Source organism: Zonotrichia leucophrys, chromosome 2 (genome assembly GCF_028769735.1).
Source record: "Zonotrichia leucophrys gambelii isolate GWCS_2022_RI chromosome 2, RI_Zleu_2.0, whole genome shotgun sequence".
Taxonomy (NCBI): domain Eukaryota; kingdom Metazoa; phylum Chordata; class Aves; order Passeriformes; family Passerellidae; genus Zonotrichia; species Zonotrichia leucophrys.
Window position 1 is genome coordinate 44,539,020 of NC_088171.1, and position 25,620 is coordinate 44,564,639.

The 25,620-nt window shown below is 38.2% G+C and overlaps 1 protein-coding gene across 4 annotated transcripts in view; it reads left to right on the forward strand.

Moving 5' to 3' along the window:
• Positions 1 to 25,620, forward strand: part of DNAJC13 (DnaJ heat shock protein family (Hsp40) member C13) — a 56,975-nt gene that overhangs the window by 17,269 nt on the left and 14,086 nt on the right. For 3 of the 4 annotated variants that reach the window (XR_010439133.1, XM_064704789.1, XM_064704790.1), the window contains exons 13-42: positions 773 to 872; positions 1,117 to 1,224; positions 1,730 to 1,885; positions 2,610 to 2,666; positions 3,923 to 4,044; positions 5,200 to 5,275; positions 6,298 to 6,393; positions 6,532 to 6,675; positions 7,853 to 7,867; positions 8,378 to 8,460; positions 9,618 to 9,771; positions 11,819 to 11,922; positions 12,001 to 12,160; positions 13,103 to 13,165; positions 13,507 to 13,608; positions 13,756 to 13,860; positions 14,258 to 14,460; positions 14,897 to 14,981; positions 15,446 to 15,600; positions 16,525 to 16,570; positions 16,749 to 16,903; positions 17,479 to 17,680; positions 18,354 to 18,469; positions 19,275 to 19,353; positions 19,927 to 20,062; positions 21,164 to 21,348; positions 22,777 to 22,851; positions 23,056 to 23,175; positions 24,446 to 24,625; positions 24,964 to 25,131. Coding sequence is in view for 3 of the 4 variants with exons in the window: in XM_064704789.1 (XP_064560859.1) it covers positions 773 to 872; positions 1,117 to 1,224; positions 1,730 to 1,885; positions 2,610 to 2,666; positions 3,923 to 4,044; positions 5,200 to 5,275; positions 6,298 to 6,393; positions 6,532 to 6,675; positions 7,853 to 7,867; positions 8,378 to 8,460; positions 9,618 to 9,771; positions 11,819 to 11,922; positions 12,001 to 12,160; positions 13,103 to 13,165; positions 13,507 to 13,608; positions 13,756 to 13,860; positions 14,258 to 14,460; positions 14,897 to 14,981; positions 15,446 to 15,600; positions 16,525 to 16,570; positions 16,749 to 16,903; positions 17,479 to 17,680; positions 18,354 to 18,469; positions 19,275 to 19,353; positions 19,927 to 20,062; positions 21,164 to 21,348; positions 22,777 to 22,851; positions 23,056 to 23,175; positions 24,446 to 24,625; positions 24,964 to 25,131 (3,550 nt within the window). In the remaining variant the exon portion in view is untranslated. The remainder of the gene's footprint in view (positions 1 to 772; positions 873 to 1,116; positions 1,225 to 1,729; positions 1,886 to 2,609; positions 2,667 to 3,922; positions 4,045 to 5,199; positions 5,276 to 6,297; positions 6,394 to 6,531; positions 6,676 to 7,852; positions 7,868 to 8,377; positions 8,461 to 9,617; positions 9,772 to 11,818; positions 11,923 to 12,000; positions 12,161 to 13,102; positions 13,166 to 13,506; positions 13,609 to 13,755; positions 13,861 to 14,257; positions 14,461 to 14,896; positions 14,982 to 15,445; positions 15,601 to 16,524; positions 16,571 to 16,748; positions 16,904 to 17,478; positions 17,681 to 18,353; positions 18,470 to 19,274; positions 19,354 to 19,926; positions 20,063 to 21,163; positions 21,349 to 22,776; positions 22,852 to 23,055; positions 23,176 to 24,445; positions 24,626 to 24,963; positions 25,132 to 25,620) is intronic. The other variant, XM_064704791.1, reaches the window with a different exon arrangement.

The window sequence follows — 25,620 nt, forward strand, 5'->3', positions numbered from 1 at the left end:
TAAAAGTGAGAAATGGAATCCCTTCTGGAAAGAACTTTAAGACTCTGTACATGATGGTTTTCATGTATGAGGCTGCCACCAGGCTTTTGTGCAAATTGAGAATCCCAGATAATCATTTGCAAGGAAAGCTGATTCTTCCTGTGCTAAATACTCTGTCTTGAGGCAAATACGGTTTAATGATTTTCCCAGTGGAAAAATTTTTAACATGTACCTTCATCTGTCCTTGAAGTAAGCAGTTCTTCAGTCTCAAAGTATGCTGATGTCATTGCTATCTTCAGTTCAACACAAGATAAAATGGTGTTAGGAGGTTGTACTTCTGTAGTATGTACAGAGTGCTTGGAGTTTGTCTTAAATAACATAAGGAAGCAGAAAAACTGTCTGTTGTTCTGAAAATGAAAGATTCTTTGAAATATTTCTGACTAGGAAATATAGAGGAACTATAATATAGAGAATTGCAGGAAGAGTAACAAAAGCACTTTGTCTGAGACCTTCATAAATTTCAGTTTCTCTATAAATAGTATCCTGTAACTACACAGATACATCTTTATTTTGATGAATGTGCATACATCTTTATTTTGATGAATGTGCTTGGCATGTTAACAGTAAAGTCAGTATTTTCCTACCAGGAATCTCAAATTTATGAAAATATCAAGGTACTGGCTTGCTAAATGCAATAGGAGCGGACCCTTCTTGGCCACTGATTAGATTTCATCTTAATTTTAAGATTTTAGTTTCTTCTCTGATCTTAGTGGTTTTGCTTCCCTTTCAAAAGATTTCGAGAACGATTAGGAGTGAAGGTTGTGAAAGCCCTCAAAAGGAACAATGATGGAGTAACCCATGCCTCTATTGACATGCTGTGTGCTCTTATGTGTGTAAGTATTAAATTTCAGTTTCTTTCACTTTGAAATATGTGAACTTCAGGCTTTGAAAGATGTAGAAATAGGGACTGCCATTCAACTTGAAGTGTGTTCAGACATGGAATAACTTGTTATACAGTGATTTCTTGCTGAAATTGAACTGAACTTTTTCTGTATATAGAGAGTGGCTTTTGGATTACAGCTGTTAAGAATTGAGGGTTGAAATATTCCTTTGTAGTGAATACTTCTTTTTTTATAGCCCATGCATGATGACTATGACTTGAGGCAGGAGCAGTTGAACAAAGCTTCCCTTCTTTCTTCAAAGAAGTTTCTAGAAAATCTACTAGAGAAATTCAATTCCCATGTGGTAAGTCAAATTTTGGAAACAGATTTAAGCTTCTTTAAGTGCCTTTCCTAATTTTAATGAAAATGCTTTTATCATGCTGAGATGTATCTTTGAATGTATTTGCACCTACATTTGAAAATACAGCTCTGTCTGGCACTGAAGTTTGTTCTAATTAAGATTGGATCTTGGCAGGTTGGAACATAGCTGTCAATACCACAGATTTTGAATGTCCTGCAACAAATGTTTGCATGTTTAACGTGAAAACTGGATGTTTCTTTTAAGTGAAAGAATAGTGTAAACTCGAATTTGTGGGATTAAACTAGATAAAAGTATTTTGAGTCTCTAACATGCTTTAGAAACCAATTATTTACCAGGGTAGTGCCATACTCAGAGTAATGGAATATTCTAAACCCATAGTTTTTGTTTACAGACTATTTTAATGCTATGACAGGGAAGAGCACCTTCAGCATCATGAATACTCTTGGACCACTGTATCTGAGTTACATACCTGTCTTCCTAATTTCAGGATCATGGGACAGGTGCCCTAGTAATTAGTTCACTTCTGGACTTCCTGACATTTGCCCTATGTGCTCCATATAGTGAGACTACTGAGGGGCAGCAGTTTGACATGTTGCTGGAAATGGTGGCATCTAATGGAAGAACACTATTTAAGCTCTTTCAGGTAAGACTTACTTTTCACTAGTGTTAGAGGCTTCAGATAATCAGTGAACATGAAATTTTTCTTGTTTTACTGAAAGATGGATTTGGCTTCAGCTGGTTAGCTGGTTCATGTGCCTAAATCTTTTCTATCTTGGTGAACATTTTAGTGGCCTATTATTTCGCCTTCGGGTATCAGATTGAGGTGATTATTCTATGGTGAATGATATGCCAAATCATTGTAGAATAGACTGCCTAGGACCTGTTTCCAGAAACACAGTAAAATACCACTTGGACTTCAGGATAGATTCAACAGATGCACAGATCTTCCCCTGATTGGCAAGTTTTCTGCCTTTTTGTTTCTTTCTCAGTAAATGAGAGTTAAGAGTCAGAAAACAAGAGTAACATCCTCTTCAGTAATAAACCTGTAAGGATTTTTAGCTATAATATTAATGCCTTCTTACTGTAAAAATGGTATTTTCTTCTGTTTTGATTAGTGTCAGCCGCTTTCCTCAGCATTATTTCAGCTTTTCTGGTATATACTGCTGCTCAGTGCCAGGAATTCTGTCTGGGAGTTGCATGAGAGATGCTTGTTCAAAGATACAGGGTAGGAACTCTTCTTAAGGCTAGCTCTCACCAAACTGAATTGGAGGTAGAACAGCCATGTATAGATAAGGAAACTGAATCACAGATGATCTAATCTTCAGTTTTTACACTTGGATAATTTTTTTGTTAACATTCTGTTCTAGCACCCTTCCATGGCAATTGTGAAAGGAGCAGGTTTGGTGATGAAGGCAATAATAGAGGTGAGATTTTATCAATGTTAGCTGGGATAGCATGCAAAATATGTATTGTCTATTTTGGAAGTGCAATTGCTTACCAAGAGAAGTTTGTTATATTAGTTTCTCAAAATGAGGAGTGGGGAGGGGAGGTTGGAAGCGAGGAACAGAGCACCTGCTTAATTGTGAGTGGTTTAATGTAGCAACTTGCTTTGTCTTACACTTGGGGGTTTGAAAAGCATGTGAGTTGGGACATTAGGTAGTGCCTTGCATGTCTTCATACTGCAGTCAAGATTTGGCTGTAAATGTTGTACTTAGCTCAGCCACACACCTCAGAGCCACCAGACTTGTGCATGTTTTAGGGTCCTTCAAGGAGGAAAGGTCATATTTCCTGGGATGCATTGCCAGATGGAATGGGACTCGGGTTAGTAAGCAGTAGTGTCCCAGAGCAGACTAGTGATGTCAGCCTCTGTTCTTGCTTTGGCTTTAAGTTTCCATACCACATAATGTATGGGCCAAGTCCATACTTTTCAAGAGTTCCTCATGATTGTTGCAGGGTGACCTTGCTAACTGACTCTTGACATTTCCTGGGTTGAAATTCAGGGCTTAAGTTAGTGCCTCATTGTATCACAATGGCTTATGCATCTGAAATCCATCTAGTACTTTCTTGGAATGGAAGTGAATGAACACTTGAAATAGAGATATTCCAAATCTTCACATTTCCATCTATGTACTTGATAACGTTAGCTGAAAGTTACTATGCTGTTTATTAAAAGTCCTGTAATTTAGATGAGTAAAGGTGTTGCAAAACCTTTTTCTTATTCATTGCAACTAATGTGTCTTGAGTGAGTGGCAGTCTTACCCATGTGGCTGTCTAAACTGAACAGCAGCCATTAATCTTAAGTGGTTACTGTCAGCAAAAGTCAAGCAACAAGCAATTATGTGTGGCTGCCATTCTCTGTTTTATCCTAATTTATAATTGCAGTGTGAAAATGGTACTGCTACTGCAAACCTCCTGATGTATGATGGGAGACAGGCATCCTGCCCTCTTCAGTTACTGTCCTCATGGATGCAACTACCAGTTATCTGGTCCCTGGCTTTACTACAGCATTGAGCAGTTGATGTTCAGAACTTTCACTTAAAACCTATCATACTCTAGCTTCTGGTTTTTGAATATTAGTTGGTATAATTGATGGTCAAGAAGGCCTTGGAACTTTAGACTGAGATAAAAGCAGCTTAACTAAGATTCTTTCCTTAGTAATAATCTTGCCCTATTTCCAAAGGAAGGAGACAAAGAGATTGCTACCAAAATGCAAGATCTTGCCCTCAGTGAAGGTGCCTTACCTCGTCACTTGCACACTGCTATGTTTACAATAAGCACAGATCAGAGGATGCTTACAAATAGGTATGTCCATCTCACTTGATATATCATGTTTAAAAAAAAATTTCTAAGTCATGGCCTAGCAAACATTGGGAGGTCAAGGAAGAAAAGTTGCAGTTCTTCAGGAGAATATTTTCTTTAGCAGCTCGTAGGTTTTAGTAGGACAAGCTTCAGCTGTGATTGCAGCAACTTAATAAACCCTTGATTAGTTTTTTGTTAATGTGGGTTTGGGTTGGTTACTTGTTAATGGCTCAAGTTTTGATTTTTATTTCTTTTAATTCATGGAAAGAAAAGGCAAGTAGAATGTTTGGAACTTGTAAAAAGTTTCAACTTGTACTGTACAACTGTATAAAAATGGGTGTGCACATCTCAGGCATCTTGCATGCAGTTAGGATCACTCATCCTATCTGAGAGAGAAGTTTCCTCACAGATGTTATTCTCTGAAACAACAGTCAGTAGAACTTGTGATCTCTGAGGGTTTACTGTGGAGGATGAGTGATGATTCAATTAATTCCACCCAAATACAAGATTATGGAAGCTTTAGCTGTGAATTGCTGAAGTGCTTAGAGTTGCTAAGGAATGTAGGGACAAGTGGAGCTTGTTGCCACTGTGTGTCATCCAGGAGAGAGCGGGTATGAAACCATCTGTCATGCTAGTTCTGTTTGGTGCTACTACTTACAATGTGCTTGTAGCAATGCTTCAGTTCAGTGCAGTAGAATCCTAGTGACAAATGTTGGCAGAAGGAATCAGTTGGCATAGAAGGCAGGCTCCCAGAAAGGATTTTCTAGTCAATAACTGGTTTTAAGAACTTCAAGTAGGAGCATGTAGTAGTTCTTGATGACTTCTAGCCTCTTAACTTTAGCTATAAGTTAAGGTTGGCTGTATAAACTTACACTTGGTTTTTAGATGTTTCTGCTCTATTGCTCAAGTGTTCTTTGAGGTCTAGATCAAAAAGCATGTGCTGCTGCTGTTCCACTAACTTCACTGGAACTTCTTAGAGGCAACACTTTAAAGCATGCTAAGCATATCCTTGAACAATGTAATGCTTTGTGCTCACTCAAGAGTGCGAAGCTCTTTCTCATCTTCATTTCATCAGCATGGTAAGGGTGACAGTTTAGTGGTTTAAAAATCTGTTTAAAGTACTAACTTGCAGTTTGTTAATTTCAATGGCTTTTTCAGGCAGTTAAGTAGACATTTGGTTGGCCTCTGGACAGCTGAGAACAAAACTGCTATGAATTTGTTGAAACGTATTTTGGTAAGTAAAAACAAAATATGGAGTAGCAAAAAAATAAAATATGAAAGCTTGCAGTGTCCAAGTTGGGACAGTCTATATAGTAAACATGTTCCCTTTTTCCTTCAAGGGGAAGGTCTTGTCTGGGAAATCAGCAGTCTAGCAGCTGCTAATGAAAGGATATTGATGAGGTTCAAAGCATCTTATACTCTAAAAATTTTGTTACTTTGCTGACACTTCTTAAGATACTTTGACACAAAACTTAAAAATAAGGTGTCTTCTTTTTCTTGATTAAAGGGGGGACACATTGTAAGCACGTCTCTAATGCTTGTGCCAATAAGAAATTAAAGTATCAGGAGTTCTGTCCATGCTTTCATGCCTTGCTTGTCCAACTTTGTTTGCTTGTAACTTGGTTAAATCTATATGTTGTTAGTTCATATGCTGGTCGTTCATATGTTCTTTCACCTTTACAGCCTCCTGAATGCTTCTTGCTTAAGTTACTTCAGTGAAGTTAGTTCAATAAGTAGTGTTGTAAGAAATTATCCTATCTCTTAAATTACTAGCTTTTAATTTCAAAATAGCAGTTCCTTCAGTTTTGGCAGAGCAAACTGTCCTGATCTTGAACACTATCTTATGGAAAGCTTAGTCAAAAAAGACTCTCATCTCTAATGTCACATGTAGTATTTAGTCCATATCAGAGGATATGGATGGATTCTAGTATTATTCATCTCTCTGTGTTGCTCTGGGATCAAGTCTTTTCTTCCTGCGTTCTTTAGGTGCATTAAGTGCTGCTTTAAGAAATGGGGTATAGCCAAGAGTTCTGCTGCACTGAAGCCAATAATATGTCTCTGTTAAGCAATTCTGTTGAGGATGGTGGCATTTTACTGCTCACAACAAAAAAAAAAATGCTGGAGCTTTATATACCTCCTTTAGAGTAGAATATAAATTGGAATCCCTGATTTAAAGAAATTGTGTTATTGCCTAAAGTGTTGGTTTCTGTTAATTAGCCAAGTGTGTGTGTTTACACTGGTTTTAAATGTTTTTAGCCACCAGGTTTGCTGGCATACCTTGACAGTGCTGATCCTGTTCCTGAAAAAGATGCTGACAGAATGCATGTTAGAGATAACTTAAAAATTGCAACTGTAAGTAATTGTAGTTATCTTTCCTGTTCCATTATAGAGATGTATTGTCTTAGTGACTTTTGTAATACAGACACTTGTCTGCTGCATTGACCTGCAGCAAAGATAACCCACAACTAAGTAATTGGTTTTATTCTGCAGGATCAGTATGGCAAGTTCAATAAAGTGCCAGAGTGGCAGAGACTGGCTGGAAAAGCTGCAAAAGAAGTTGAAAAATTTGCCAAAGAGAAGGTGGATCTAGTCTTGATGCACTGGAGAGATCGAATGGGCATAGCTCAAAAAGAGGTAAAAGTATTTGAAAGTCTTTGTTAGAGTAACTTGACTAAGTCACTGTTGAATGTCAGAACACACACTGAAATAGTAAAGAATTGTTTTGATTTGAGAGTTCTCCTTCCTTTTAGCAAACTCTCTAGTGCTTACTATTTTTGGGTTAGAAATAGGATCCAGGGAGAATGTAAATCAGGCAAATGAATTCCTTCAGCATATGTATTAGGCATTTTGCCAACTGTATCAAACTGCAGTACCGCTTATATGCATTTCTTGTAAGATGATTATAGAGGAGAAAATTCCTTGAAATGTGGCAAAACCAGTTTTTGAGGTATACTTAAAAGAAATGGAATATTCTTTGCATTCAAAATTATATACTTTACACCAGTGATAATTTAGCTATGGAACCTTCTTGAAGAATCCTAGAATAACCTGGGTTGGAAGGGACCTTAAACGCCATCAAGTTCTATTTCCCCTGCCATGGACACCACCTTGGGATTCACTTGAATATAGGTATCTCAGTGCTTGAAGGGCAACACAAGACTGTACCTAAGGTCATGGTTAAGACCGAAGTCATAAAAAACTGTTTTGGTCTGATATTGTAAGAGGAGAGCTTAAGCATTGCTTGAGTCTGTTGGTCTCCTTTTTCTTTTAGTTTTATTGCCATGTTCGAAAAGACAAACTCTTTAAATTATGAGGTGTTTCCCTTAACTTTCTTTACTATATTGACTAAGCTTGTTTTTATGCATTCTGGAAGTGAAACAATCTGTTGTGCATCCAAGGAAGGATGAAAAGCATGATGCAGAGTATTGAAAATGCCTGTCTTTGTACTTGTTCTGATATAGCAATAAGCTTTAACTTATGAAAATCTAGCTCAAGTTTAATGTAGAATGTGGTGCAGAAGTTTGACAATAATATTTGAGAAATAATGGTGAATTAGGTTCAAAACAGGAGAAATGAAGAAATGTGAAAAACAATGGAAGGTCAAATTGCACTTTAAACAACTTGTCTAGATATTGAGTTTAAAGAATCATTTCTGTGTGGAGTTCTGAGCTGTATCATTTCACAGCAAATGTGTGCAAGTGTAGCTTGGAAGATGTAGTAGCAAGTTTGGTGTTACCACTTTAAATTACTTCAGTGACTCTGGGGTGTTAAATGTATTTTTCTTTTTCTTCCAATTTTTCTTCATAATCAGGACAGAAACAATATGGTGAGTCTCTATATCTCTTGTCACTTGCGTGGACTCTGTTGCTCAGATTTCTGCTTGCATGTGATACCTCATGTAGATGATAACAGTGATTTCATGCTTCATCAAAATAGGGAATCTTTCAGTGACCAAGTCAGGCTTGGTTTTGTTTTTGTGACTTCCTCTACTTCTTCCCTTTCAAGGGCAAAACATTTTTCATGTGAGTTTTCACCTCCATCAGCTTTGGAGCTGATTACCTATGGTGGTGGGAATTAAGCTTTTCTCAGGGATAACTTGCTTCTAAACAAATGATGTGTCAAACAGCTGAAAGTTTCTCTGGCATGATTTAACTTGGTGCAAATAACACTTGTGAAAGTCTCTTGCTGCTACTCACTAGAAAAGGAGACATTATTAATGAGGCTTAACTTATGGTATGGTTTTTGAAGGAGTGTAAAAAATATAGCCTTTTATTTTAAAAGGGAAAAATGGGAGACATCTGCCTCTACTGACTTATGAAATTTGGTTATTTTGCAGAACATGATTCAAAAACCAGTGATATTAAGGAAACGGCGCCAAAGGATAAAAATAGAAGCAAACTGGGATCTCTTTTATTACAGGTGAAAATACTAAAGTTAATACAGGTTCTTAGCTGGCTGGATATTTTTGTTAATATCTTCTGAGTTTCTGTGACTTTGAATTTCTGCCTGCCTTGAAACAGTGCAAGTGTTTTGTAACAGCTACTTACTAAAAACACCCTAAGCTATACTTAAAGATTTCACTTGTGTTTAGGCAAAGGAGGAATTTAGAAAGCTTCTGAAATATTATCAAACTACATATTTTTTTCCCCTTTAACCAAAAGGAAGAGTAAATAACAAACTGCAAGTGCAAATCTGCATGGTACTGAAGGCCAAGTGAAGTAGCACTGGAAAGTACTGCAGTTTGATGGTACCCGTAAGCTACTCAAGATGTTGTAACTTGAACTGGAAAAACATGAGCTTAAAGCAGGGCAAGAGAAAGCACATGCATACTGGATTTCAAATAGTGCCACAGGTCCTAAAGGCAGTTTGCTTACCTGTGAGTTCTTACAGCTGTCAGAGTTTACAAGGGGAGGGGCTTCTATCTGAAAAAAATATGTCTCTTTGGCTAGAGCCATTGTGTTAGACTAATAAAGCTTGGCTTGGCTAACAAACAATGTAAGCAAGCAGGGGAATTTCATAAACCTAACTACTTGATGTTTCTAAATGTCAAATACAATTTCATGAAAGGTAGATTAGTGTGTTCCTAAACATTTGGTACTAAAGTCCATTCTCAGTCTTTGGATCTAAAGGCTGTGTTGGTAACTGCTACTAAAGAATGTCCACTGACTGTTTTGTGACATTTAAGACATCAACTTCTATTTTACTGCATAAACTATTTTTTACTGTTGTTGTTGGTTTAAAACACAGCATGTCTGCTGCTCTGTATTGTTTACCTGTAGCCCTTACTGGCTTACAGTGAATCACTTGCATGTTTCCTTGTCATCAACTACATGCAGATGGCAAACTGAGCCCTGAGGGATGACACAGGCATGCTTTAGTCTAGGCTGGCCTCCGTGGCTATCAAAACAGTATACAAGTGAACAACTGTAATTACTGTAGCAACCTGGAGACCACTGCTCTCTGCCTTCTAATTAAGGTCCATTAATGCTAACAGTCTCCCCTAGCTTGCCAGCTGAATCTTGTCTGCTTTTCAGATAATGCTTTGAGGGGTTTAAACTGTGTAACTTCTTTCTTAGATTTGTTCAGGATCATGCTAGATCAAACTTGATTTGGAACTTCAAAACACGGGAAGAACTGAGAGATACTCTCGAGTCTGAGATGAGAGCATTTAATATTGACAGAGAACTTGGTAGTGCTAATGTTATCTCATGGAACCACCAGGAGTTTGAGGTAAATGACCTATGACAAGACAAACTGCATCTGTAAAGTATCACTTGAAATGTCACTTCTGTCTCTTATTCTACAAGTGAATCTTGTGTTGATGATCTCTGACTGCAAGCTAGGTTTTTTTAGGGGTTATGGGATCAACTGCTAAGGCTTGAATCAGTGAACAGGTACTACTGTCCAGTGTCACTGGCAAAACAGAAGCTTCTTTAACCCAACAAATGGTGCTGTAGAGATTAAACTTTTATCAGAACCCATGGTGTATTCTTGAATTAAGACAAGAGTTAGTCCTTGCACTGTTGTCCAGATAAAGTCAAACTTGTTTTTGAGTGTATTCTATCAGAATTGTTTTGGGTAGTTTCAGAAGTCACTTCTTCCTGATAACAAGTTTGTCTTTATTTTGTTCATGTTTCAATAATCCTGTATCTGTTAAATACTGGCTTGCCAAATCATGAATAAGTTATGGGGCTAAAACATGTTGCATTGTAAATTATAGCAGTATGGTCCTGACTGGCTTTCTCAAGACATGTGCTAATAAACACTTCCTGTACTGTTCTCTTATCTCTAGTATTGTTGTGGTTCCACACAAAACTGTGGTTTTAATTAATGTGTAACACTAAAGCAAAGCAAGGCCCCCCTTAAATTCAGCTGCAAGATATTCCTTAGATATTCCCATTGCCATCCTTGTTAGAGTATAGCTTTCTAGTGACATTTGAGCTGAGAACTGTTAGTGAAATGAGAACAAACTTGGTTTGAGGAATTTTTCAGCTGGCTCCTATGCAAATCAGGAAGAACTGCAAGACACCAGGCTAATGTTTCATGAGAGAGCAGTTTTATGTATGCAATTTATCCCTATCACACAACTACAGGTTGCTTCTTATATTGATACAGGAAATAGCTAAGACTGGGTTTAGATTAATATTTCTTGCACTGTCAGTTGTGTTTCAAAGCTTCCTTCAGGTATAGGTCAGGACTTCTGTGTGTCTGTGTCTGCTATCCCAACTTTTTAGAGCTGCAAACTGGGACAGAATCAGAAGTAGAGATTTGAAGCTTAGTAATGCAGACTTCCCCCATGTACCCTATGCTTCTGTGTGGCTTTATGCTGCTGGAATGTAGCAGTAGCATTCTTGCAGCTACAAGCCAGGATACTTTGGGACTGAGTGGAGCAGCTGCTGTCTCACAGATTTGCTTTTAAATAGTAGAGAAGATGTTATTGGACTATGCTGTAAGTATTTGAATAGATAGTGGTGGCAAAGGCTTCTCTATCAACTGTGAAACCTGTCACTTTGCCAAGGAGGATGGTGGCTTGATACTCCTCTGAAAGCATACCAGTTAGCGGGATATCATTGTATGTAATGCTGTGATCAAATCTGTAGATAACTTTGTGACCTCATGACAGTAATATGCAAACTATAGATAACAAAAGCCACTCTACAGTGGTTTTTCTTATATGTTAGAAGTACCTCTAATTGAAGTGCTTCCAAATTCTTGTTATTACTGAACATTGAGGCATTTATTAAATTTAATGTAGTTGCTCTGAAGTTAATGATGGCTTTTATTGGGCAATTTTGCTTCAGCTTCTTGTTTTCTGAACTGATGCCTCTAGGCTTTTATTATTCAGCAGAATAGCAAGTATAACTAGTAATTAGGTCATGCTTGTATTTCATACTTGCAGTAGCATTAAGTGAAATACCTTGCAGTGAAATAAGTACTTATTAAACTTGAGTTACTGAATGCATCATGTATTATCCAAGTTTAGTTACTAAAACCAGCTGGTATTAGAAACAAGTTACTTAAAGGCTGGAAATGGAGATTTCAGTATGATGAGAAGCTTCCTTTATTCAGGGGGGCAGCAATAGCCAGTGAGTTCTATTCTGTGGATGTGTTTCTTTAACAGAAAACCTGCAGATTTCAGTTTTCCTACAGCTTAGGAGAGGTTGCTAACCTTGTTGAATTTTAAGATGCAATCAAGCTCAGTATTGTTATGTGAGCAAAAACTTACAGAAGGAGAAACAATATATGTTGTTAAGTAAGGTGTTCTGTGTTATTACAGGTAAAATATGAGTGCCTTTCTGAGGAAATAAAAATAGGGGATTATTATCTAAGATTGCTGCTGGAAGAAGATGAAACTGAAGAGAGTGGAGCAATCAAAAGATCGTGAGTCATTATTAAAACCTTATCTCATTCCTGAGGTCTATGTTTGTTTTCTTTTCTAAAATCTCATTTCTTTTTTAGATATGAATTCTTCAATGAGCTCTACCATCGCTTCTTGCTTACCCCAAAAGTAAATATGAAATGCTTGTGTCTGCAAGCATTGGCCATTGTTTATGGAAGGTGTCATGAAGAAATAGGACCATTTTCTGATACTAAGTACATTGTTGGAATGTTAGAAAGGGTAAGAATGATGTTAAATTACTGGATATAGTTGTTAGCATACTGCTAGTCCAACATACATTCAGATCCTTCAGTTACTGTGAAACTTGGGTTTACAGCTTGTGAATACTTTTTTCCATGCTGTCAACAGCTGTTCTTAGAATCTCCCTTTGTTTCGGTTTCATTAAAGTTTAACTAAAGAATGTGCTGATCCTAGAGATGTTTCAAACTAGTCTCTTTAAGGCCAACAAAATGCAGATGTAACTTCAGCTTGCTTTTGAAAAATGCAGAAGCTTTATGAGAGGAGAATTTTGTTCCATATCACATTATTTCAAAGTACTGACTTTGAGTCATAGCCCCAGACCTAATGAAATGGTAGCTTTAGATGAGCACATGTCGTGGATTAGATTTGTAGTAGTGGCTGCTTTGCCTAGTAAGTGTCTGTTAATTTATGTCTGACAACTGATTCAGCTTGCAAAAATAAAGTTCCATGCAGTCTGAAGGAGGAGTTCTTTCCTTGCATCAGCATGAGTTTTGGCTGTTGTAAGTGAAACTGAACCAGGGTAGTTTGTTGTTATTTTGCCTTGAGCCTTGGTAATATCACCAGGGATGAATATCAAAGACCCTTTCTGTCTGCTGGCTAAAAACATTCTATTTTTTTCTTGTGCTTGTTTTAACTGGTTCACTGGGAATCCAAACATAGTCCTGATAGGACTGTAGACTTGGCAGAATAGTGGATTTGATCCAGGACAGCATCAGTGTTGGAGGGCAGCAAGGCCTTTGCTCCTCAGTGGCAGAAAACTACCTTTATTAGCTGTGCATGAAACTTAACATTTAATAGTCATCAGTTTTTCTGGGCGTGAAAAAACAATATGGGGATTTGCAGCTGCAACTATGTTGACTTTTGAAGGGAACTTCCAGTATGTGCTGTGATATACTAAGTTGTTCTTTTCTACCAAAACAGTGCACTGACAGGCTTGAGCGGGACAGATTGATCCTGTTCCTCAACAAGCTGATCCTCAATAAGGTAAGGTGGACATGTACACTTAACAGCAGTTCATCAGTCTTGACTGTATAAAATAGTCTGAAGTAGTCTTTCAGAGTTAACTTGTACCAAAATTCAAGTATTGAGGAAGTTTTAGAACAATGTTTGCTACAGCTTTCTGGAATGTGATTGCTGTTATTTACTGGTGAGAAGGCTGAAGGAAATGTGTAGTTATTGTGGTGATTGCACCAAATCCAGTTGCTTTAGAGAATGATTTGACTTTTTTTGTGGTCACTTCTTTTTTGAATAAAACTCTGCAATACTTAATTGCAGCAATGCTTATCTAGAAAATGCTTTTGGTAACTCAGTTCATCTGTTAACAGAGAAATGTGAAGGACCTTATGGATTCAAATGGTATCAGAATCCTTGTAGATCTTCTTACTCTGGCACATCTTCACACGAGCAGAGCCACAGTCCCTTTGCAGGTACAGGGCCTTTGTTTCTTACTACTCATATGTTGCTCTGTGAAAGGGACAATTCTTAACAAAATCAATGTACTTTTCACATTTCCTGTAGAAATGTGATATTTGCACTGTGAAGCTAAAGCTGTTCTTGTAAACATCAACTTTTAGAGCAACGTGATTGAGGCAGCACCTGATGCGAAGAGGGAGAGCGAGAAAGAATGGTACTTTGGCAATGCTGACAAAGAAAGGAGTGGTCCTTACAGCTTTCAAGAGGTACCTGTCAGCTTCAGACTTACAACTTGACAAATTATTTCTGTCCTGGTGACTGGGTGTGTTTCAAACAGTGAGAGGGACCATAAACAATGCTAAAGAATGTTCTCCAAGTAACTCTTTAAATAAGGATTAAAGTGAGATAAGAGACTTGATGTAGTGCCAAGAACTGCAGCCTTTTTGGTAAGACTGCCTACCCCTCCATGCCTCAGGTAGTTTCAACATAATCAACACTTTTTTCTTCGTGATTCTATGACAGTGTTATAAACACATTGAAATTTCATGCAACTATAGTAGTCTGCCATATAGCAGTTAAAAGCTTGTCATGAGTGTGAGTGTTTAGGAGCAAAGGTGGCTCTGAATGCTGAATAAACTAAATTCATCTTTAATCTTGCAATAGATGCAGGAACTATGGAACGATGGGAAGGTGACTTCAAAAACTCGTTGCTGGGCTCAGGGTATGGATGGCTGGAGACCTTTACAGGTCATCCCTCAGCTGAAGTGGTGCCTGCTTGCCAGTGGGCAGCCTGTGTTGAATGAGACTGACCTTGCCACACTTGTCCTCAACATGCTCATCACCATGTGTGGATATTTTCCCAGCAGGTAAACGGTGATTTTCAGCAGAAGGGGTTAACTTTTTCTGGCAGATCCATGAATTAATAAATCCCGTCTTAAAGCTTTTCTTAGAAAGTAGTACATTAAGGAGCTCTATTAAAGAGCCTTTTACATGGTAGTAATTAATTCTGTGGGCAAATAGAGAGTTTGTAAATGAGACAATACTAATATTGTGAAAGGAACTGCAAGAATGAGTGCACATGCTATGTGCGTTTCTAATGCTATAGACAGGCTCTTGTTTAACTTAAACAGAACTGCTTTAATGCAGGACACTAAACCACACTTACCAAGTCTAACAACAAACTTTGAAGTCAACAAAAAAGACAAAGAATACAGCTTCAATAGTCTAATATTTATGCTTAATAAAATTGTTTGTTCTTGAAAAAGCACACGTGCTTACTGCTGTACTACTTGATTTTTTTAGGGATCAAGATAATGCTATTATAAGACCTCTGCCTAGAGTGAAAAGGCTGTTGTCAGATAGTACTTGCCTTCCTCATATTACTCAGGTAAGTAACTCTTCAAAAATGTACCTGAAGGAGTGCAAGTTTCACTTACTCTGTCTTCCTCGTGTGAATACTTTAGGTGGGATAAATGCATCAAAGAACAATTGTAGTATTGTGCAGGTTCCTGATCAAGCAGTTGTTAATTTCATAGGGTGTTGTTGCAAATTTCATGCTTTTCAGCCAATATCTCTTAAGGAAATATTTCCATCATTGGAGAAACTGAAAAGCCACCTGGACATGATCTTTATCAACCAGGTCTAGAAGATCACACTTTTAGCAGAGGGGTTTGACAAGATGATCTCCAGAGGTCCCTTTAAATGTTTTTTGATTGACACTTGTTGTTTTTAAGCTGAAGTATTCTTTAACTGTAATACCTGGAAATTTCTGGATTGTCCCAATAATTTGTTAAAACTTCAGTTTTGGTTAGATTACTTGCAGCTAATATAAGTGCTTGTGTTTGGTTTCAGCTATTACTGACTTTTGATCCTATCCTGGTGGAAAAAGTTGCTGTATTGCTCTCTCATGTCATGCAAGACAACCCTCAGTTACCTCGTTTTTATCTGAGTGGAGTATTCTTCTTCATCATGATGTACACAGGTTCCAATGTACTTCCTATTGCAAGGTGAGGAAAAAGAACAGCCAAAAGCACCTCTTGCCCAGTCATGCTCAGGACTGCTGCCCTACATCTCTGCATGCTCTGGGGAATGTGGCTTGCTGTAACCAACATGAAATTCTTCTAGAAGAATTGCCTCCACATGATCTAGTCAGTCACTAAAAAGTGAATTTCTTATCCTTCCAGAGAGGGGATGAGAAAGTGTCTGATGACACAGTTCTAACAGTACAACTAGGCATGCCTTACTGTAGAATAAGCCATTTACAAGCACTAAAAAGTAGCAACACAGGCTGCATATATGCTGATGTAGTTTTTGATAGTAGACAGCTATTGAAGGATTTTAAAAAATATAATAGCCTCTTTCAATATTGAAGCCTAAAACAGTTAAAACAGTCTGCACTGCTGGATAATGCACTGCATATTTAGGTAGCTACTGCCATTCTTGTCAGTACTTTTCTTCTAAATGCAGTAGTTCATAAAAAGCTGTCCTACAATTCCAGTTTAGTCTCTTGGACAGTGAAAGGCATTGGGCAATGATTGCATGCTTCCATGATCACTCTGGTGTAATAGAACTGTCAGCACTTAGTCTAAAATAATCCTGTGTCATCCCTGCAGTGATGATCTAATGGAGCAGAGGTTGTCTGTGTCTCTATAGCATCTTTTTTTGTGTGTGTAGAAAACCAGCTTTCAGGAGTAAGACTTTCAAACTGAAATGATGAACATGAGGCAAGATTTATAACACAGGAGTGCTTAGCTTGGTGGAGTTCCCAAGGTTTTAATGAACTTAGTACATAAATTCATACAACTGTTGCAGTTACTCTTTTATCTCAAAGTAAATGTGTAATACCTGCCAGCTGGACTGTGTTGGTCTGCTACTATTCAAGAGTACCTAAGTATCAAACAAAAAGAAGGTAACTGCTGTTTCTCTTCTAGGTTTTTGAAATACACACATACAAAACAAGCCTTCAAGTCTGAAGAAGTGAGTAAATTGCAACAGTAACTAACTCTGTTTCCAAATAGTTTTGCAGACTACCTGTAGATGTTTTAACTAGAATTTGTCTACTATAAGGGAAAAGGGGGAGAGTTTTTAGGTCTCAAATTATTAAGCAAGACAGAATTCAATTATCATTGAGATGACCATGTGATCTCTTCTGTAGACAAAAAGTCAAGATATAGTTCAAAGAAGTATACTTGGACATATTCTCCCTGAAGCAATGGTGTGTTATTTAGAAAACTATGAACCAGAAAAATTTTCGGAGATATTCCTTGGAGAATTTGACACTCCGGAAGCAATTTGGAGCAATGAAATGAGGTAAATGTTTTCTGTCAGAGGGACAAATAAATCTGAACTACAGGTTATCTTGAAGAGGTATTTGATGTTCTTAAAGAAAGCTGAAAATACCTGGATTCAATGGCTTCATCTTGTTTGCCGTCTGCAAGGGCAGTGTCCTGCTCTGCTTCAACCAAAAATAACCAGGGCAGGGGAGAGCAGAATTGGCAGTGGGAAGGGGAATATTTCCCTGAATGTCTTGAGTAAGTTACTTCTGTGATTGGAGACTTGACTGTGTATGTGAAGTGCTTTATACTTACTCATTTATATGTACTTTTTTATTATCAGCACCTATCTGTGTGATATACCTTTAATATTCTAGTACATATTAGGGTCTTCCAGAAAGTAAAGAGGTGTTGAGAAAAGGAAAATATCACTTTTAATTGATTTAATACACTAATTTTCATGGTGTTTAAATAGCTCTCTAATAATCCCTACTAAAATGTGGGAAACTTCTAAGGAAAACCTTTTCAGAGGAAATCATTGAACATGCTTGTGCAGTGAGTGAGGATTAAGGACTGTTGGGCAAGAGTTAAACTAAACTTTGTCACTTTTAGGCGTCTAATGATCGAGAAGATTGCTGCTCATCTTGCTGACTTCACTCCTCGTCTTCAAAGCAATACAAGAGCCCTCTACCAATACTGTCCCATCCCTGTTATCAACTATCCCCAACTGGAAAATGAGCTGTTCTGTAACATTTATTACCTCAAGCATCTTTGTGATACACTTAGATTTCCAGACTGGCCAATTAAAGATCCAGTAAGTAAAAAGTATTTTAGGATTCATTTAGTCCTTGATCTTTCAGTCCTAAAAGGTAATGAAAAAGTGCTAGGACTTTCAGTCCTAAAAGTTAACAAAATCAAGTGCTAGGTTTGTTGCAAGTAACTCCTTTATTGTGAATTTTGGTCCACAAGTAAATACATTAAACCCTGCTTTATCTTGAAGCAGCATAGTGTTCTTTCCACATAGCAATCTCAATAAGTGTATCCTTCTTGTGGTGACTACTTGAATAGCAAACTCAAGCATCCAAGCAACTTCAGGGAGTGTTTCAGTGAATCTTATTTTGGGGACAGGGAGAGGGAATTGAAATCATGACTTTGGGGTTCTTATTTGTCCATGCTGCAAGAGAAACCAAGCTAACATGTCAGTACATTAACGGAAGAGATCTTTTTGGTACAAGTCTATGGACTAGATCTGTCTAAGCAGCTTTATTTATTCATGCAGCTTTTCAGTTTCTATAGTATCGTGATTTGAGCTGTGTCTTATTTAAGTGATTCTCCATCTTCTAATTTTACTCTTACATAGTCATTTTAGTCTCAAGGTGCTTTTATCTTTAATTAAAAAAAGGACTCATTAGTAAAACAGCATTTTATTAAAAATTATGTATACTGGTGTCAGCATAAATGAAACACTAATAAATGTAATTTTTGAGGTTAAACTGTTGAAAGATACCCTAGAAGCTTGGAAGAAGGAGGTGGAGAAGAAGCCACCTACCATGTCAATAGATGATGCCTATGAAGTTCTTAACCTACCCAGAGGACAAGGCCAGTAAGTTGTCTTCATGATTTAAAGTTATGTAAATATTTTGATATAAACTCCATGCACTGAACAAACTTGGTACATGGAATGAGTTAGTGGTACCTGCTCAGTCATGTGTAGCACCTGCTTCTTTCGCAGTGGAGGATTGCTTTGCTAAAAAGAAACAAAGCTTGGAACTACAATTCCAATGTTTGAGAAAACAATTGTTAAAGTGTTCAGATAAGCTGAAAATGGGGAGAAGAATGTTCTGAGCTTTGCTCTTTTAAAGGACAAGCTTTAACCATAGTGAGCAAAGAATATAGCAGAACTTGAATATGTTCAAAGCAGCTTTTTTCTGTAATCATCCTTCTCCCTCCCCCATTTTGTCTTTCTTTCTTGGTGATTATACCCTAAGAATTTTTTGTGTCCTGTCTTCCCACTGGTTTCTGACTTCAGGTCTCTAGAAATGAACCAACAGCAGTTTGTTTATACTTCAAGAACAGTGCGCTTACAGCAAACGGTGAAATACTAACTTTCAACACTTGTAGCTCATTTGGATACTTCATTTAAAATATTGAGGGACTTTGAGCACCTTGAAAATATTAAAATACTTTCAGTCTTTAAAATTTCTTCCTATTGTGATCACACAGTTACCCCCCCCATTCAGTGTAAGATGATGAAGCAGAGTTTTAAAAAGGAAATAGGAGAGCTTTGTAGTTTTCACTCAGTTGCACTTAGTGTTAGTACTGTTTTCAGAACCCCAGCGTTGTTTTGTTGTGGTTGTTTTAGGTTTTTTTGTTATTAAGTGTAATTGATGAAACTTGTCTTATTGCAGGAATGATGAAAGTAAGATCAGGAAAGCTTATTTCAGGCTGGCTCAAAAATACCACCCAGACAAGAATCCAGAAGGCAGGGTATGTACAGCACAAATTTGGGGTGTTAATAAAATGGGAACATATTCTGCTCTTACATATATTAAGAAATTTGAAACACACACCTAAATTGTCTTTCTTCCTTTTAAAAGCTGTGCTCTAGGTGAATGATAAAATACAGATTAATGCTACAGATTAATAATTTAACTAATACCATTCAAGGATTTAGGATTTCTACAGTAAACTGGTGTAGTCAGATCAGACTCATATCTCAGAAATGGTCTTGTTTAGAGAGTTACACAGGACCTAAACAAGCTATTTGTTCTCTTTCAGAGACTGACTGCATCCTCTGCCCATTCTCACAATCCAGCTGTACTTACTGCTTTTGTCATAGTATGATTGACTTAAAGTCTCTTGCCTAGGGCAGAGTTCAGGAGACAAAAGAAAGCTGTTCTATCAACCAGTGTTTGCAGTACTTCCTTGGGTGCAGTGAGGTAGCAAAGTTAGTGCTGTTGCTAGTAACCTGAAATGCTCTATTTTATCTGCACTTAAACTATGCTCCAGTAATTTAGAGTGTTCTTAACAACACTTACAGCTGTTTCTCCTTATTGGCAGGATATGTTTGAAAAAGTTAATAAAGCATATGAGTTTCTGTGCACGAAGTCTGCCAGGGTGATAGATGGGCCAGATCCAGAAAACATAATTTTGATCTTGAAAACTCAAAGCATCCTCTTCAACAGGCATAAGGAAGGTAAGCATGCTGCCTCAGTGTTTTATGTTCATTTATTTAGTGGTCATTTCAGTCAGCTTTAATCTCCTCTCTTCTTTAGTCTGTGCTCTGTTGATCTGGTTTCTGACTTGCCACAGCACTACATAGTTATGGTATAGGGCTTCAAATTAGGACTTTTTCTTCTAAGAAATAAACTAATCTGCAGTAAAACTTAATTCATAACAGCATGAATAGGTCTTTGTAGTGCTCTGCTCCAGTACTAATCAATTTGAATCTTCCTTTGTACGGAGAGTTCTGTCTATGCAGAAAAATCCTCACTAGTACTCAGTCACCCAGATGCTGGTTATACATGATATTACATCATCTGGCTATTAACAATGAGCCATTCTTTCAAATCCTGACCAGTGTTGGAGTCCTTGGGTGAGTGTGCTGTGACACAACTTATCTCATTGCTCAGTTGGGAAAGAGGGATAGCTAGAGCATCCTAACACTTGGCTCCAGCTACAGTCCCAGGCTGGTAGCTGCTGCCGTGTCCAAGTCTTGCAGAGCCAACTGTGTTTTGCTTTTTAACTGTTACATTATAATGGTAAACTAAGAACCTTAAGTGCAGTCCTAGTCCTGTCAGTTATATGGAGCTAGGGACAGCATTGGTATAGGCTTAAATGTGTTGGCTTGCAGTTGGCTCCATATGAAAAATGAAATTATGCTTTAGCACCGCGGAATTCTACAGGAATGAAAAATGCAATTTGATACTTAAAATTGTTGTGTCAAAATGGACAAGGTCCTTATAGGGTGATTTTTGGTCAGTCCTGGCCCAAGACAGAGACCAAGCTATACTTGAGTTTCTCTGGAGAAGGGGAAGGCTTTGACCTTGGGGGCTTACTGAGCTGGAGATAAGCCTTTTTGATCTTAAATGAGTTTTTCCTGTGAACCTCTGTTAGCTTCTAGCATGAACAGTTCTATGTGATGTGGAGTGCTCAGTCTTGTTCCAGATTCCCTGGGTGTTTGGCTTCGTTTCCTAGTCCTTGTATATTTGATATATCTTCCACCAATAATTTTGTGGTGGCTTAGATTGCTTAGACTGTGCATATACATAAACTTGGACTTTTTTTCCTCTTTCAGATTTGAAACCTTACAAGTATGCAGGCTATCCTATGCTGATTAAGACCATTACCATTGAAACATCAGATGACCTTCTGTTTTCCAAAGAATCTCCACTGTTGCCTGCTGCTACAGAGCTTGCTTTTCATACTGTCAGTTGTTCAGCATTAAATGCAGAAGAACTGAGAAGAGAAAGTGGAATTGAGGTATATGTAAAGAAAAGTGTTGAAATGCATGCTTTTAGTCTAACTTTTCCATAGCTAGAAATCTTAGATCCTCGATGCTCAGAAATCAGATGTAATTGAGAATCACTTTTGGTCCTGAGACACCTGTTATTCTTAACATCTCAGATATTCTGGATACAGTAGGAGAAACATCTTGCAGAGTATACCCTTTTCTAGACCTAGGCTTGTCTATTGAACTGTGTGTATGCAAGCTACATACAAGGTTTCTCTACTCCTTTACAGAACTGCTGCATTTTTTTATGTGAAAGAATAGATAAATGTGAACAAGTCACTTGAGCAGAATACCTTTTCATTGCATATATTACAATATTAGAACCATGTGGGTTGGAAAAGATGCTGAAGATTGAGTCCAATTGTTAATCCCCACACTGACAAGTCCCACTAAATCATATCCTCATGCCTTTTTAATTACCTTCAGGGATGGCAACTCAGCCACTTCCTTTGGCAGCCTGTTCCAGTGCTTGACCACCTTTTCAGTGAAGAAATTTCTTCTAATATCCAATCTAAACCTTCCCTGGCACAACATGAGGCCATTTCTCCTTGTCCTGTCTTTTGTTTCTTGGAAAAAGAGACCAATCCCCACCTTGCTGCAGCCTCCTTTCAGGTGCTTTTACAGAGTGATAAGGCCTCTCCTTAGCCTTCTTTTCTCAAGGATAAACAACCCCTACTGCCTCAGTTCCTCCTTATCAGATTTGTACTCCAGAACCTTCCCCAGCTCTGTTGCCCTTCTCTGGACATTCTCCAGCACCTCAATCTCTTTCTTGTCAGGAGGGGCCCAAAACTGAACACAGCACTCACCAGTGCTGAGTACAGGGGGACAATCACTGTGCTGTTCCTGCTGGCCACGCTGTTGCTGATCCAGGCCAGGATGCCCTTGGCTGTCTTGGCCTCCTGGGCACACCCTGGCTCGTGTTCAGTGGCTGTTGAGCAGCACCCCCAGCTCCTCTTCTGCCAGGCAGCTTTCCAGCCACTCTGCCCCCAGCCTGCAGTACTGCATGGGGTTCTTGTGACCCCAGTGCCAGACCCAGCACTTCACCTTGTTGAACCTCACACAGCTGGCCTTGGTCCCTTGGTCCAGCCTATCCAGATCCCTCTGTAGAGCCTCCCTGCCTTCCAGGAGATCCACACTCCCACACAGCTTAGTGTCATGTGTGCACTGACTGAGGTGTTAGCTCACATGTGAGAAGACTGTCAGCTCTTAAAGCATCAAAGGTTATTACTAGTACTTACAAGGAATTTTGCACTACAAACCACTTATGCAGGCAGCAGATTTTTGTCAAATGCTTCCTTTCAGCCATTACAAATGACTTTACCAGCTAATGTTTTGGCTTTGCTGGCTTTTACCCCTTTTTGTTGTGACTGAATTTGTGCATCATCCAATCCTCACAGGTATTGCAAGAAGCATTTAATCGTTGTGTAGCAGTCTTGACTCGATCTAGCAAGCCAGATGATATGTCTGTACAGGTGAGTTTAAAACAGCAGCTTTAACTGAGTGTATGGTCTTCTCAGAAGATTGCATTCTGTATATATATGTATAATATGATAATAAACACAAATGTGTGTGTATAGATAATAAAAACATTGATCTAGTATTGTACATATAAAAAATACAATTGCAAATATGCATTTTTCCTCCTCTTGGAACCAATAAAACATTGTGTTTTGTAGGTATGTGGATACATTAGTAAGTGTTACAGTGTTGCAGCTCAGTTTGAGGACTGCAGAGAGAAGATTACAGAAATGCCTAACATAATTAAGGACCTCTGTAGGCTACTGTATTATGGCAAGGTGAGTGCTCCTTTCCTTTGTCCAAATGGATGTTTAACTGGATAACTGTTAAATGTTTAGGGGAATATTGTGGTTTTTGGGCAGATAAGACAGTCATAGAATCATAGAACGGTTTGTGTTGGAAGAGACATTAAGTTCTTTTAATTCCAATTCCCCTGCCATGGTCAGGGACACCTTTCACTAGACCAAATTGCCTAGAGCTGCATCCAACCTGGCCTTGAACACTGCCAGGGATGGGGCATCCACATTTCTCTGGGCAATCTGTTCCAGTGCCTCACCACCCTCACAGTAAAGAATACTTCCTAACGTCTGGTCTAAACCTACTCTGTTTGAAGCCTTTTCCCCTTGTCATATCACTCCATACAGCTGTAGAAAGTCCCTCTCCTTCTTTTGTGCAGGCTCCCTTCAGGTACTTGAGGGCCCAATTAGGTCACCTTGAAGCCTTCTATTTTCCAGGGTGAACAAACCCAATTCTCTCAGCCTTTCCTCATAGTTGCAGTGCCTGGTCAAACCCCTCTGTAAGATCCCAGCAAATCATGAGATACAGAACTGAATTGCCTTGTTTCAGCACTTGCATTTGAATCCATTTAAACTGTAGATTTAAACTGCAGCCCCTCTAAAGATTCAGCTACTTTTGCCTTTTAACTGACACATTAGGAAGTTTGGCTTACTGTACCTAATTAGCAAATAAATGTACTACAACTAAGCCTTGCATAAGCAGATAGACTCTAAAGTCAGCATAAACTCTGGGAGCAATATTTAAGAAGTTTTCTTGCCATTTAGCTCTTTTGAACTTGCCTCATGTTATAAAAATAATTAATTTTGTCTGAATTAAGAAAGGAAGGCTTGTCTTTAAATTTTCATGTGGGGTGTGTGAAAACGTGAGACTAAAACCAGATTCTAGTAATTGACTGTATATGCTTGTGTGTTCTTTAGTCCCTACAGGACACATGTATTGCCATAAAAAACTCTCCTGGCAATCTCTGCTACAGTTTTAAATTGCTTTCCCAGCAGTTCATCAATGCTTCTTTCTAATCATATGAAATAACTATTCAAGTACTCTTCCCTTTGAAAGATGCTGACTAATTAGCCATGTTGTTGATTACCAATACTACAGCTGCAGAAATTATGTCTACTTCAGTCTTGTCTCTGGGTTGCTTAGATAGTACTGCAGAATTAGCAAGTTTGGGCTTTTAAATCTTATATACAGAAACCAGTTGGCATTCTTTGGTTACAGGCTTTAAGGCAAACTTCTTTTTTCTCCCTCCAGACCATACCACGAGTAGCTGCTTTAGGAGTAGAGTGTGTTAGCTCCTTTGCCTTGGATTACTGGCTACAAACACATTTGTTCCAAGCTGGAGTTCTGTGGTACTTACTGGGTTACCTCTTCAACTATGATTATACACTGGAGGAGAGCGGGATTCAGAAAAGTGAAGATTCAAACCACCAGGTAATGTTGCTGAGGTGCTGTCAATCATCAGTGGCTGTTGTTTGCCATCTCTTACTGAGACCAAGTGTGTTCAAATATTTGTTAGAATCATTGAATAGCATGAGGAGTAACATCAACAGAGAGTTTTGGAAGGGAATTTTTGTCTAGTGATGAGTACTCCTTGAGGGTTTTTTGTTGTTGTTGTTTTTGTTTTTTAAAGCATTGAACTGTTAAGGCTGCCAAAGCCCGTGATTTCTAATGGACTTCATGCAAGACACTTTTAATCTACATCAAACAGTATAAAAGTAAATTTTTGCTATCAGAACAAAGCTCTTTCTCAAACTGTCTGTATTTTTCAGGAGGTAGCAAATAGCCTTGCTAAGCTCAGTCTCCTGGCCCTGAGTCGCCTTGGAGGGTATCTTTCTGATGAACAAGCTACTCCTGAAAACCCAGCAATCAGGAAAAGCTTGGCTGGAATGTTGACACCCTACATTGCAAGAAAACTTGCTGTGGTCAGTCCTACTGAGGTAAGCATCTGTTGGCCAAAACTTTCTCTAGTGATTTATAAAAGGAGTAGCTGGTCACTTGTAAAACACTGAGCTCTCTTAGACCAAATTGATACTGAGAACAGCAGTGTGATTTTTAGTTGAGGTAACTGCAAGGAAAAGAAACTGTTTCAGCCTCAAGCACTATGGACAGGAACAGTGCTTTATAGACTAATGTTTGCAAAACAAATACAGGAACAAAAAAGTGGAGTTAATTGTTCAAGGCTTAAGGACATAATGATGATGGAGAGCAAAGGTTAAATTTAACTTTTAAAAAGTAGTGCCAAGGAAGTAATCTGTAAAGAGATACTGCAGGTAGTTGCTGCTCTCTGTCAAAAATGGATGGAGAATCTGAAGTAAGTGTGTTTCAGAGCAGAACAAACAGAAAATTAAAATTTATATTGTACTTTACCACATAACTTGCACATGCTGTTTTTCCTGTATGTTTTTCCAATATGGGAAGTTTCCTAC